The sequence below is a fragment of the Squalius cephalus genome (genome assembly GCF_949319135.1).
Source record: "Squalius cephalus genome assembly, chromosome: 7".
Lineage (NCBI taxonomy): Eukaryota > Metazoa > Chordata > Actinopteri > Cypriniformes > Leuciscidae > Squalius > Squalius cephalus.
In genome coordinates this window covers 32,144,483-32,156,868 of record NC_137128.1, presented here as the reverse complement: position 1 = coordinate 32,156,868, position 12,386 = coordinate 32,144,483, and the positions used below count along the sequence as shown (strand labels likewise).

Here is a 12,386-nt window from a genome sequence, read left to right as displayed (position 1 = left end):
TATCTTCTAATATTCCCAGAAGTGTGGGAAATTCAACATACATACTTCAGCTGGGGCACTTCAGCACTGTTTACCAAGAGCTACATCAGCACAAGGTGTGATGTTCCATTTTATGGGCAAAGGGGAGAAAGAAAGAAAACAAAGAAAGACTTTAATCACATCATAAATTCTGGATTTATTAGCTCAGACCAACATAAAAGATTGTCTGAGACATCAATCCAAGGGCCAGATTATTGCCGCAACAACAAGGAAAGAAAACCACAATAATTAGTCTAAATTCAAGAGGTCACAAAGTATGTTCTTTTAAAAGTTAAATGTGAAAGATTTATATAGAGTTCTTCATGACAGACGGAGTAACTGATAATATTTAAGCCGACAAAATCAATGTAAGATTTCTTAATGAAATAACACAGGAAGCTGAGAATGTTTAAGGAATGATTTAGCTCAATCAATACTGTAATTACGTTAGGCTCATATATCTCTCAACCACCACTCAATATAGAGGATGTCTATGGCTTATGAACACTAAGAAAGTATGCATTCAGGGACATTTTCTTTGTTTTTACAAAGGCTTTAAAGTTAGACATCAACCTTCTTAATATTACAACCTATCTTAATAATACAATATAAAAAGAAAAAAAGAAAAATAATGTCTCCTTTCTAAATTGTTTATTTGTTAAATAATCATTATTATTTTTTCTGTGCAACAACAATTGAATCTCTGAAACAATTAAATGACTCAATAAGTGCAATTCACCTTTATTCCTCAAAGTGGAAATGTCTGATACACAATGATGAAGTGACGTTTCACTCATAATTACCACAGGCAGAAAACAAAAGAATACACAAGTATAATCAGCAAAACTTGAAATGGCTCAGTGATTAACTGCAGAGCAAGTATTGTACGAGTCAAATATTAGTGTCACCGTCACATGATGGATCTGCTGAAAAAGCCGTAAGCGATCCAAAAATATTGATTTTAAAGACGTTGAAAATGATAGCTTTGAGAATGTTTGAGATTGCGAATATGAGCCAGATGCTGAATGTACTGGGAAATGAGCTGTGATGATGACAGTGATGATGGTAAAAAGCATCTGCTCAAATTGAACCCTTCCGAGTACCAAAAGGTAAAAATATGCTTTATTTTATTTATTTGTAATTGTTAACAAAATATCAGGAGAGTTTTATACTATTGCAGCAGGTAGAGATCCATCCATGCTATATATAGATCCAGGTCGATAAAGACCTGAATAAGTAGCCTAATAATGATTGGTGAAACATTTATACAAGAAAAGGTTAAAGGGGCAGATAATAAACAAAATATACACACAACTATTTAAAAAAATGTTATTACCAGTTCAATCCTCTAACAATGGAATTCCATACACCACAACAAATGCATTGTCTATTGCATATTAAATCCAGGACACAATACCATCTGTTTCTGTTGCCAATTTGAGGATGGCTGTCAGGTGTTGTGATATAGATGCAATGAGGACTGTGTTACACGAGATGCCCGTCTTTCCACCCAGCGTGTGCAAATGACTGCAAGGGCACGGCGCAGCTGAGCCAGCCAACCGCAGAGAGATAAACCACTGGGGAACAAGCTTCAGGCTGGCAAATGGGAGAAACTGGGGTCAGGAGCAGCCTATGGATGTTCAGGCTTGCTGAGTAGAGCAAATTGCAGCTTGTAAAACGGCCATCTGAATGGAGGGGGAGGTGTGCCTAAAAAAAAACCTTCCTCTTGAGAATACAGCCACCTCTAAGAACATATTAGTACAAAATGAGTGTGGAACAAGATGGAAAAATAGCTCGCTAAATATCAAAGGTCCCTTGAGTGGCAGTGGAATGTGTTATTTGATTGTAGGTGGGATTTGGTGACTTGGTTATTTGTAGAACCCCCCACCTGCAGTTGACTCAATTGCTCATCTATTACAGATGCCCAATGACAGCGGCAGGAAAGAGGGTGGTCGCTCTTTGACAGTCTGGGTAAGCAAGCCACTGCTGCTTTCAAAAGGTTACACATTACACCCTTAAGAGAAGAAAAATAAGCTGAGATGGAAAAAACACTTTCAATTTGCAACATGGCCTTTGTGATAGCAGCTGGAGATACGAGCCGAAGAATAGATTGTTAAAAAAAGAAGAAAAAGCCTCATCAGAGTCAAAATGACAGCACAGCTGGGCTTTCATCAAGACACATTTGACGAGTGCTTTTCCATTCACAAACCCTAAACTATCATGGTGAGACTGCAAGGCTGGCGCTGAACGAACACCGTGCACCACTGAGCCGAGCAAAAGCCCCAGCTGGCCAGAGGACCGCCACAATAGACATGGACTGGTGACAGGTGTCTACACTGGCGGCCTGCTTTCTTTGGGACTGGCATCGCTGCAAAGCACTCAAGGAAGTGATATGATTTTAGGGGGTACTAGGTTAAGGATCTTGCCCTCCGGCCGAGACGAGTCAGAGCCAGAAGGGGATGCGGCATAGGTACCATCTGTCACAGGGGCTGCCCGTCACACCACCAATAAAAAACTCCCACTTTTCTCCCACCTTTGCAATAACACAGTCTGAGCTCTGAGGAAAAGAGTGGCAATATGAGAAGAATAAAATGGTCAAATCAAATGGGTGGGACATAGGGGGAAGTGTTTTTTTTCTTTTGCATCCTTGGCAAATTTGAATACGTTCATATTGGTTTGTTTTTCATTGCAAGTTGAGGACTCAAGGTCATCCGATAATTTCACATTCAGAAAGCATCAAGCCATGTAGGCTATAGCAAAGCAGTTATACAGCCTGTTTTGCTCAGATTTTGAAATAGAAATGATCAATCACTTCGAACAACCTGCCTTTGAACAATGCTCTGAGATTATATATATATATATATATATATATATATATATATATATATATATATATATATATATGGTCTTGACATTAACACCGCCAACCGCAGCTGAATTTCCGCTGTGGCATGTAATGCAGTCACTCCTACTAGCCACTTTGGCAGGTTGAATTTTATATAGGCCTAATATAAATTTTTCAATTGTAGTCTTTTAAAAAGGCATCTGAAATAATAAACTAAGTGCAATGTAGTGTTATCAAAAATATTGATTTATTGATACATATCGATACTGAAATATCTGAAACTCTTCCGCAGGATACACAATACCAGATGCACATTCTCACTCTCTAATCTCTCTGACAGGTAGTTGACACACAAACCCGCGTTCCCTCACTCCCTCGTTTCGTTTGGTCTGGATGAATATTGTTGGCGTTTTCAGGGCTTGAATTTCAGCGTGGGACTGCGCGTATTGTGCACAATTTTACTCACTCCCACATAATTTTATGCTCACACCCAAAGTGCGTGAACATAAAGCCAAGTATTTTGGCTATATAAAACAGTATAATGGGTCCATGCGTCATGTCTTAAAGTAACAGCAGCCTAATATACCGGCTGCCAAATTATGAGATAATATTAAAAATATCTATATGGCAGTTTTCCACTATAGTATCAATGTCAAAATTGTGGCCAGTGAGAATGCAAAGTGGCTAGTAACTTTGTAAACCACTAGCCACAGTGGCTGGTGAGCAAAAACGTGTATGTCAAACCCTGTATAGGCTATATATGCAGTAGGGAGAACAAGTATTTGATACATTGCCGATTTTGCAGGTTTTCCTACTTACAACGCATGTAGAGGTCTGTAATTTTTATCATAGGTACACTTCAACTGTGAGAAACGGAATCTAAATCAAATATCCAGAAAATCACATTGTATGATTTTTAAATAATTAATTTGCATTTTATTGCATGACAAGTATTTGATCACCTACCAACCAGTAAGAATTACGGCTCTCACAGACATGTTAGTTTTTCTTTAAGAAGCCCTCCTGTTCTCCACTAATTACCTGTATTAACTGTACCTGTTTGAACTCGTTACCTGTATAAAAGACACCTGCCCACACACTCAATTAAACCTCTCCACAATGGCCAGCTCTTTGGCTGTTTAAGGACATCAGGGATAAAATTGTAGACCTGCACAAGGCTGGGATGGGCTACAGGACAATAGGCAAGCAGCTTGGTGAGAAGGCAACAACTGTTGGCGCAATTATTAGAAAATGGAAGAAGTTCAAGATGACGGTCAATCTCCCTCGGTCTGGGGCACCATGCAAGATCTCACCTCGTGGGGCAACAATGATCATGAGGAAGGTGAGGGATCAGCCCAGAACTACACGGCAGGACCTGGTCAATGACCTGAAGAGAGCTGGGACCACAGTCTCAAAGAAAACCATTAGTAACACACTATGCCATCATGGATTAAAATCCTGCAGTGCACGCAAGGTCCCCCTGCTCAAGCCAGCACATGTCCAGGCCCGTCTGAAATTTGCCAATGACCATCTAGATGATCCAGAGGAGGAATGGGAGAAGGTCATGTGGTCTATGACCTGGTCTATGGCTGGGTCTTCCAGCATGACAACAACCTGAAACACACAGCCAGTGCAACTAAGGAGTGGCTCCGTAAGAAGCATCTCAAGGTCCTGGAGTGGCCTAGCCAGTCTCCAGACCTGAACCCAATTGAAAATCTTTGGAGGGAGCTGAAAGTCTCTATTGGCCAGCGACAGCCCCGAAACCTGAAGGATCTGGAGAAGGTCTGTATGGAGGAGTGGGCCAAAATCCCTGGTGCAGTGTGTGCAAACCTGGTCAAGAACTACAGGAAACGTATGATCTCTGTAATTGCAAACAAAGGTTTCTGTACCAAATATTAAGTTCTGCTTTTCTGATGTATCAAATACTTATGTCATGCAATAAAATGCTAATTAATTACTTAAAAATCATACAATGTGATTTTCTAGATTTTTGTTTTAGATTCTGCCACTCATAGTTGAAGAGTAGCTATGATAAAAATTACAGACTTCTACATGCTTTGTAAGTGGGAAAACCTGCAAAATCGGCAGTGTATCAAATACTTGTTCTCCCCACTGTATATAGGGCTGCACGATATTGAAGAAAAATGCAATAACTGCGATAACTCATTAAAAAATGTGATTTTCGATATGCGATACGACAATGCTTAAAGTGTGTAAAATAAACTTAAATTCTCTTTAATAACATACGTGTTCAACATTCTTTTTGTGACAAGAAAACATCCCTACAACTTCTGAAAGTGAACAGCAGTGTTTTACTGTAGCATAAGTGTTATTTTAACATCAGTGTAAACCATGGGGTTTAGGGTTTCAGGTTATCCTACATTAGGGTTATTTAACAACAGAAACTGAATAATCAAATGTAAAAATAAAACACTGCTTAGTTTTCACTGTATGAATTAAATACATATATACTGATTCTTATTAAAGAGATTATTCAGCGAGCAGTGAGTGATTTTCTCTGTCTTTTGTTCATGACCCCAGTTATTGCAAAACGTTGCGATATGCATATCGCGATATATACATTTCAATTGCAAATATTTATATACACAATCAAATTCTAATCAACAAATAATTAAAAGTATGTTTTCATGGTGCCTCATTAAAAAAATCAGATGAGAAAAAATACTCAACTCACTCATTAGAAGCAAACTGAAAAATCATGTTCTAGCAAAAATCTTTATGGGCCAACATAATTTCACCCTACAAAACCTTAAATGGCAGTGGTGTCTCAATCAACCAGTGATCGCACAAATCTTGTTTGTACATCTGTAGTCTAAATAATTAAGTAATTAATGACCGGGTCCCAATCTTTTAGCTGTTTACACAGACATCAAACACACAATCTATTTGTACTTCAATACTGCGCTGTCCTTCATGAAGCAAGCAAAATTCTCTGAGAAGAGAAAATTGTTTGGATCCCGTTGCTCACCTCAATGAGGTTGAATCATCTGTTGACTTCCTGCATGTTGCCTTTAGAATACTAATAACTCTCTTTGTGGGGATATCAATTTCAGAGGCTGTGTTTGAGATAGGAGGCATGCAATATTCTTCAGCTTCTGAGGGATCATGCAGGGTTCGCTCAATAGAGGAGGTTTCCCGGAGCTCGGAGGAATCATATTCCGACAGGGATCTTTCAGTAATCAGTGGCTTTGCACAGAGAATCAACTAACCATCCAAAACAACTGCCATACTGCTCTAATGTGCAATTACAGGATTTAGAATTCAAGCAGCAAAGGAAATCCAGCAAAGCCTGGAGCCCCCATATGTCCCTTTTGCTTTATATAGAAATAATGAGCCATTTGTGCATTTCCTATAAAAATATTTGCATACCAAACACTTGAATATCACAACAGCTCATTCATTCAACCTGTGTTCAGAACTCTCCATTCATCTGAGCTGCTAACTTTGCACCCATTCAAATCCCACTGCTGTTCAGCATGACAATTTACAAATATGGATTTTCCACTAATTATACAGAGTATGTTTAAAAGCTTTTAAAATCCTTATGCCCTGAAGAGTCTTCGCTCCGATTGTTCTTAGGGTAACTACTTCTAGGGATGACAGTAGTATAACGATCCGAGAGAGGAGAACCGTAAAGCCAGGAGGCATAACCACTAATTGACTGAATCTGAACAAATGTTATCTTCCTTTCCATCTAACACACAACGCAAACTTTTCTTATCTAAGTAATGTGTTTTTCTCCTGGCTTAGTTCACACAAAACCTGCAGGACTCCAAGGAAAGATTGGAAGATTATAAATACAGTGTAAAAATTACATATATACTGTATATACTTGTTTTGCACCTTGAAAGTTTGTTTATGGGTTTTTCTTCAACTACATATATTTTATGTCTTAAAGAGTTGATTGATGAGCCTTCATCATTATCAAATTATTTTTATGGATAGACTTCTTTTTTTTTTTATTCTTGTTCCAGACCCAGAATTTTGACCTTATAAAAATATGACGATCTGCCCCAAAAAATTATATATTCATTGTGTGAAAATGATTTATGCAATGTTTTATTCAAATTACTATACCCAACTATCACAACTATCCATTACTGCATTATCAGTACAAAGCCCATAGTGAATTACAAACAAAAAAGTTATTGTACTCAGTTATCATGGAGACAACAGTGTCAGTGAAGAGAATGCATTTGATGAAATTTGAAAAAACTGAACAGAATGCTTTTATTGAGTGTCGTTTCCAATTAAGCTGTAAGTTTCTTAAATTATGCAGTAGTGTGAATATATTGTTTAATTGTCTGTATTATTAAGAATACATAAAAAGCAAGCAATTAAATTAGCCTTAAGGCGGGCGTACACGGTGCGATTTTTGCTGTTTTTACGACCTCGCAGATGATTTTTTTCACTCGGGAGAAATCGAGTGGAATCGGTGATGCTCGCATGGTCGCGGCTCGCAGCGTGTGAGAGGAATTACGAGCCGAGCCGAGCACGTTACGAGCACCTCCCGACCTCCCGATAATTTTTAAACAAGTTTCAAAAATTCGGGGAGTCGGCCGATTTTCACCAGCTGTCCCCCTATTGCCAAATCATACACAACCACGTCGATGGGGCTATACCTCAGTGGCAGCAACCATACAGCGTGCGCATACACTGTCACACACAAACACACACACACTTTTCCCACACTTCTCTCTCTCTCTCTCTCTCTCTCTCTCTAAGTTTTTATGTTGAAAGGAATGGCTACTGTTCTCTGCTTTTCAACAAATCATTTGCACACACATTTCTGTCATTTTTCTATCTGAAGCTTTTCCTGCATGCAGGTCTCTGTGTTTAGCGCGAAAGTTCACGTGATTGCTGCCGGCTTGGGATAAAATTCGTGCAGGACAGTCGTGCCATGTACCAGCTGCTTTGACGCGATTATCAGTTAAACTGACTCGCAACGTGTGCAATATCTCACGACCTCCCGAGTGTCCGAACTCGCACCGTGTACGCCCGCCTTTAGGAAGACAATGGAGTCAGACATTTTATTCCAAAATATTTAAAAAGTAATTTCCATCACAGAATGTTATTTAACCAAAAAAAAAAAAAAAAAAAAAAAAAAAAAAAACCTCTTTTTTTTCTACAAACACAATCCACAGGTTTGAAAGTCTCCATAGTTGAAGTAAAAACGTTACCTTTATCTGCATTTAGAATTTATTTGGTACCATTTGAATGTTTTGCATAATTTAATAATTAAAATAATTCTAAGGGAATTTGTCCAAGAATTAGTGCAGAAAACATCAAGTACTGGGTTGCATACCATGACAGAGATGTGTAAGATGCGAAGCTCCTCCTCTGCGGAGTCACTAGCGGGGTAAGCGGTGGCCGCCGGGCCAGGCAGGTTCTGACTGCCGTCCTGGTGGTGGATGTGGAAGAGCAAAGTGCCATTTTCCAACCACTGCTGCCTCCAGCGCACCAGGGGGATGTCTTCAGAGTTCCCAGAGATCTCTGCCAATATAAACAAAAGATGTTTTGTGTTGCATTGAGCAGTATGTGATGGTTTGCAGGATAAATCAAAAATGCTCCTGTCATGCAAATATACGCAGTATACTGTGACTATACATTATTAATATCACCCCAGATATTTTTAGGAATATAAAAGCAATCCCTACGGCATTTGAACTTCACTTTATAAATATACGTGATCTGTTTAAACAGCCTCAAGTCTGGTTAATGGATGCAGAGACATAGGACTAGAGCATTAATAGGAATAGTACTACTAGACATCACATTAAAAGACAATTTAGGTGGAGAAATGATAAATGGGCTTTCCTTCTGCTCACAGCACAAAGCAAACTGAGCATATGTTCTTGACATTGCATAAATTCTGTTTGATATGTAAGGCCAGAGGATTTCGATAAGCCTCTGAAAAGGGTAACGCCATTTTATGACAGTTTATTGAACTATTTGTTAGGGATGATAAACTGGATAGGTGTTTTTAATTTATAATGGCTGCTTTAAAATTCTCTTTTTGATTGTCTGATTAAGCGTTTGTTCTTAAACATACTGATGTACTCATGAAACAAATGAAAAACAAAGCTTTTGACCTGTGCTGCCTCTTTTGCATTAGTAATATTTTAGACAATGGGGAGGCAGTTATCTCCTTTCAAAATGGTGCTGCGGACTGCAAAACAGAGGAGAACCCCTGACCCACTTTATGAGTTGTATATGCACAGGCATAAGCCAGAATGACTCTGCACTTCATCACTAGACATCATACACAGTCCCAGGGGTCCGGTGTGGGAAGGTACCTTTATTAATTAAACAACATGCATGATACAACACAAACAAAGGCATGTTACAGGGATAAATTACTGCTGTTTGCTTGTTTCCAATAAGGGTGTTTCTTCATGAGCAATTTTGCCCCTGCGGACTTTTAGAAAATAAACTCTTTTAAAACACACCTTTGCACTCTATAGTTTCTTTGTCTACTAACAATGTGTTTTGTTTTGTTTTGTTTTGTTTTTTGCCATTGTGTTTGTTTATGTATGTATATTATGTATATATAAATTATGTATTTGGTTTAATAGCATTCTGAGATGAACACAATTCCTTTGTTTTGCTAAGCCACCCCAAATATAAGCTAAGGATCCCAAATACATATACAAATAAATAATATTTTAACTTTTTGCATAATTTGACGACAGACAGACAGACAGATAGACAGATAGACAGACAGACAGACAGACAGACAGATAGATAGATAGATAGATAGATAGATAGATAGATAGATAGATAGATAGATAGATAGATAGATAGATAGATAGATAGATAGATAGATAGATAGATAGACAGACAGACAGACAGACAGACAGATAGATGATAGATAGATAGATAGATAGATAGATAGATAGATAGATAGATAGATAGATAGATAGATAGATAGATAGATAGATAGATAGATAGATAGATAGATAGATAGATAGATAGATAGATAGATAGATACAAGCATAAAAGGCAGTTTGACAAGAAGCAAAAATAACTGAAAAGTTTTCCAAGTTCCAAAAGGTTTTCAAGACAGTGTGACCTTCATATAACAAAAAGAAAAAGCTGCACTCTTTTGAATGGAATTTAACCCCTAGGACATAAATGTGTCCAAATATTAAGACACATGCATAAAATTGGCCTCATTTCTACATTCAGCAGAATACGCTTTTGATCTAAAATCAGTTTAATTTGACATTAAATTATAACTTTTTTTATTTTTGCTGAAAATATTTATTTTTGTCAAAATGTGCATGAATAATACAAAATCAAGAACCCAATAGTTAAAATTAACTGTTTAATTAGCTGTTAGAAATCTGACTTTGAATTGAATTATTATCCAGACCGGTCACCCATTCTGTAAAATAACTTGAATACTTTGTATTTCACACCCTGAGTTATATCAGAGGTTTATTTTCTTGAGGAGGCTGTCAGTTCAACCAACTCAACCTATTCAGTGACAAGACAAATTTCTAACAAAAAATTAAAAAAACAACAACAACAACAAAAAATATATAGGAGAAAATACGTTATGTTGTAATGAAAGTAAAGGCCGGCATCACATCTGCTATGAGCTCTAACATGAAAACAGGTGTTTGTAAGGGTCACTGCTCACAGGCTAAAAAATGCCCCACAGACCACGATAACAAATTACAAAACAAACAGGTTTAGAATGACAGGGGGTGAGTAAATGATGGCAGACCTTTAATTGTTTGGGTGAACTATCCCTTTAAGATACGAATAATGATGCCCAATTACCCATCTATCCTGGGCTGCCCTCTTTTCTCATTTTGTTGTTTGTTCTTCTTAGTTTTGTTGTGCATGCCTTTTAGTAAGGCCACCTTTTTTTTTTTGTCATGCCATCCAAACCGTGTAAATTTTGGTGTAAAAAATGAGTGCGAACTATTGTTTTTTTTTATAGAAACCGTGGGATTTGAAGGCTGAATGTTGATAGTACCATTTTCTCTTTTAAATGCATATTGGGCAATCGTTACCCTGAAATGCCTGTTTAAATGCAGGAAAGCACAAACCAAAGGGAGAGATGGAAAAAGAGAGAGAGAGCACAAGAAAGAGCAGGCTGGGGTAAAAAGCTAGTACTATTCATCTCACATCCTGATGCAGTGTTAGAACCTGCCCTCCCCTCTCTTTCACTGTGTCTGTGCTTACAGAGAGCCACAGACTCAAACATACAATCTGGCCTTTGGCTAGATACAGCCATTTACAAAGGCTGCCTCTGAGGAAGAACCTTTCTAGAGTTGGCCAGGGTGTTTGGCATCATAAATGCTCATAATGCGAATAGAACAAAGGCTAACGTCTCAAAAAGCAGAGTGGCGGCCTGCCATTATGTGGGATTCACATTTTCATTTAAAGAGTTACTCTCTCTCTGAACAATTTTAAAATGAACTTTAATTTGAATCATTAGTCTTATGCTCATTTATTATATGCTAGTAAGCAATTATTATAAGCAATTATCATTGTCTGAGACTAGGCTGTGCTTGTGCAAAAGAAAAACCGCATCCAATATGGTGCAATTATCACAACTCTTTGGTCAGAAACACATTCAATTATAGAATAAATCTTGGGGGATTGGGGAAACAGGTTACATGCATACTGTAGCTTGGCAATATACCAGATTCAGTTAATAATAGAATATTTACTGAGGATATTACTAGTAGTAGCAAGAAAAAAAAAAGCGATTACTTGCCTATGGCTCCAACAACGTCCCCCAATGAGATTTCAGAGGGAACAAATTGTTACAGAAATGTACAATATGGAAAGACTGACATTCAAATTGAAATGACAAGAGAGAGTCTTTGGAAAGACACAGGAAAATGGACAATGCATAAATCAAAACAGAGAGAAGAGAGATAAATATGTGAAAGGGGAATGTGTATATGCATATATGTGAGCATATGGAAATATGACTTTACAGCGGCCTATTTCTTTCACTCAAGGAACTCTTCAACATGGTGATTGTAAATTATTACAATTCTTAAAATGTGAAATTTGTACAAACTGCTTCAGAAATGGATTTACCTGATTTATACTATACAAATAAATAAACAAGTAAAAAAGAATAAATACAAAAAAATAAAATAAGATCTAAATAAAAAATTGTTTAAAAAAAAATCCCAACACTTCAAAATTATAATCCATGCTTGTATATTGTTGAATTTGCAGATGTCTTCAGTTATCACAGCATTAGAGAAACAAGAATCGTGATGTGTGAACATGACACACACAGCAGATCAAAGTTTACCTTCACCAGCCTGTTCCAAGGTATGTTTCCTTTAATGGTGGCAATTTTCCCCCTGAATAAGAATTCAGGACTATGCAATCAGTCAAAGTCAGTTTTATTTTGTAAGCTTATCCAACACTTCGAAGCACAATGGCTAGCAAATGGTAATTTGTTAACAATTCATAGCCATGTTTAATATTTCATGGTGGATAATTAGCCTAAGGACTGAGCACA

General features: G+C 37.5%; 1 protein-coding gene across 6 annotated transcripts in view; it reads right to left on the bottom strand.

Annotated features, from left to right (window-relative positions):
- The window catches only part of astn1 (astrotactin 1), a 234,735-nt gene that overhangs the window by 172,006 nt on the left and 50,343 nt on the right, over nucleotides 1–12,386 (bottom strand). For all 6 annotated transcript variants that reach the window (XM_079877707.1, XM_079877709.1, XM_079877711.1 and 3 more), the window contains exon 2: nucleotides 8,190–8,377. In XM_079877707.1, the coding sequence (XP_079733833.1) occupies nucleotides 8,190–8,377 (188 nt within the window). The remainder of the gene's footprint in view (nucleotides 1–8,189; nucleotides 8,378–12,386) is intronic.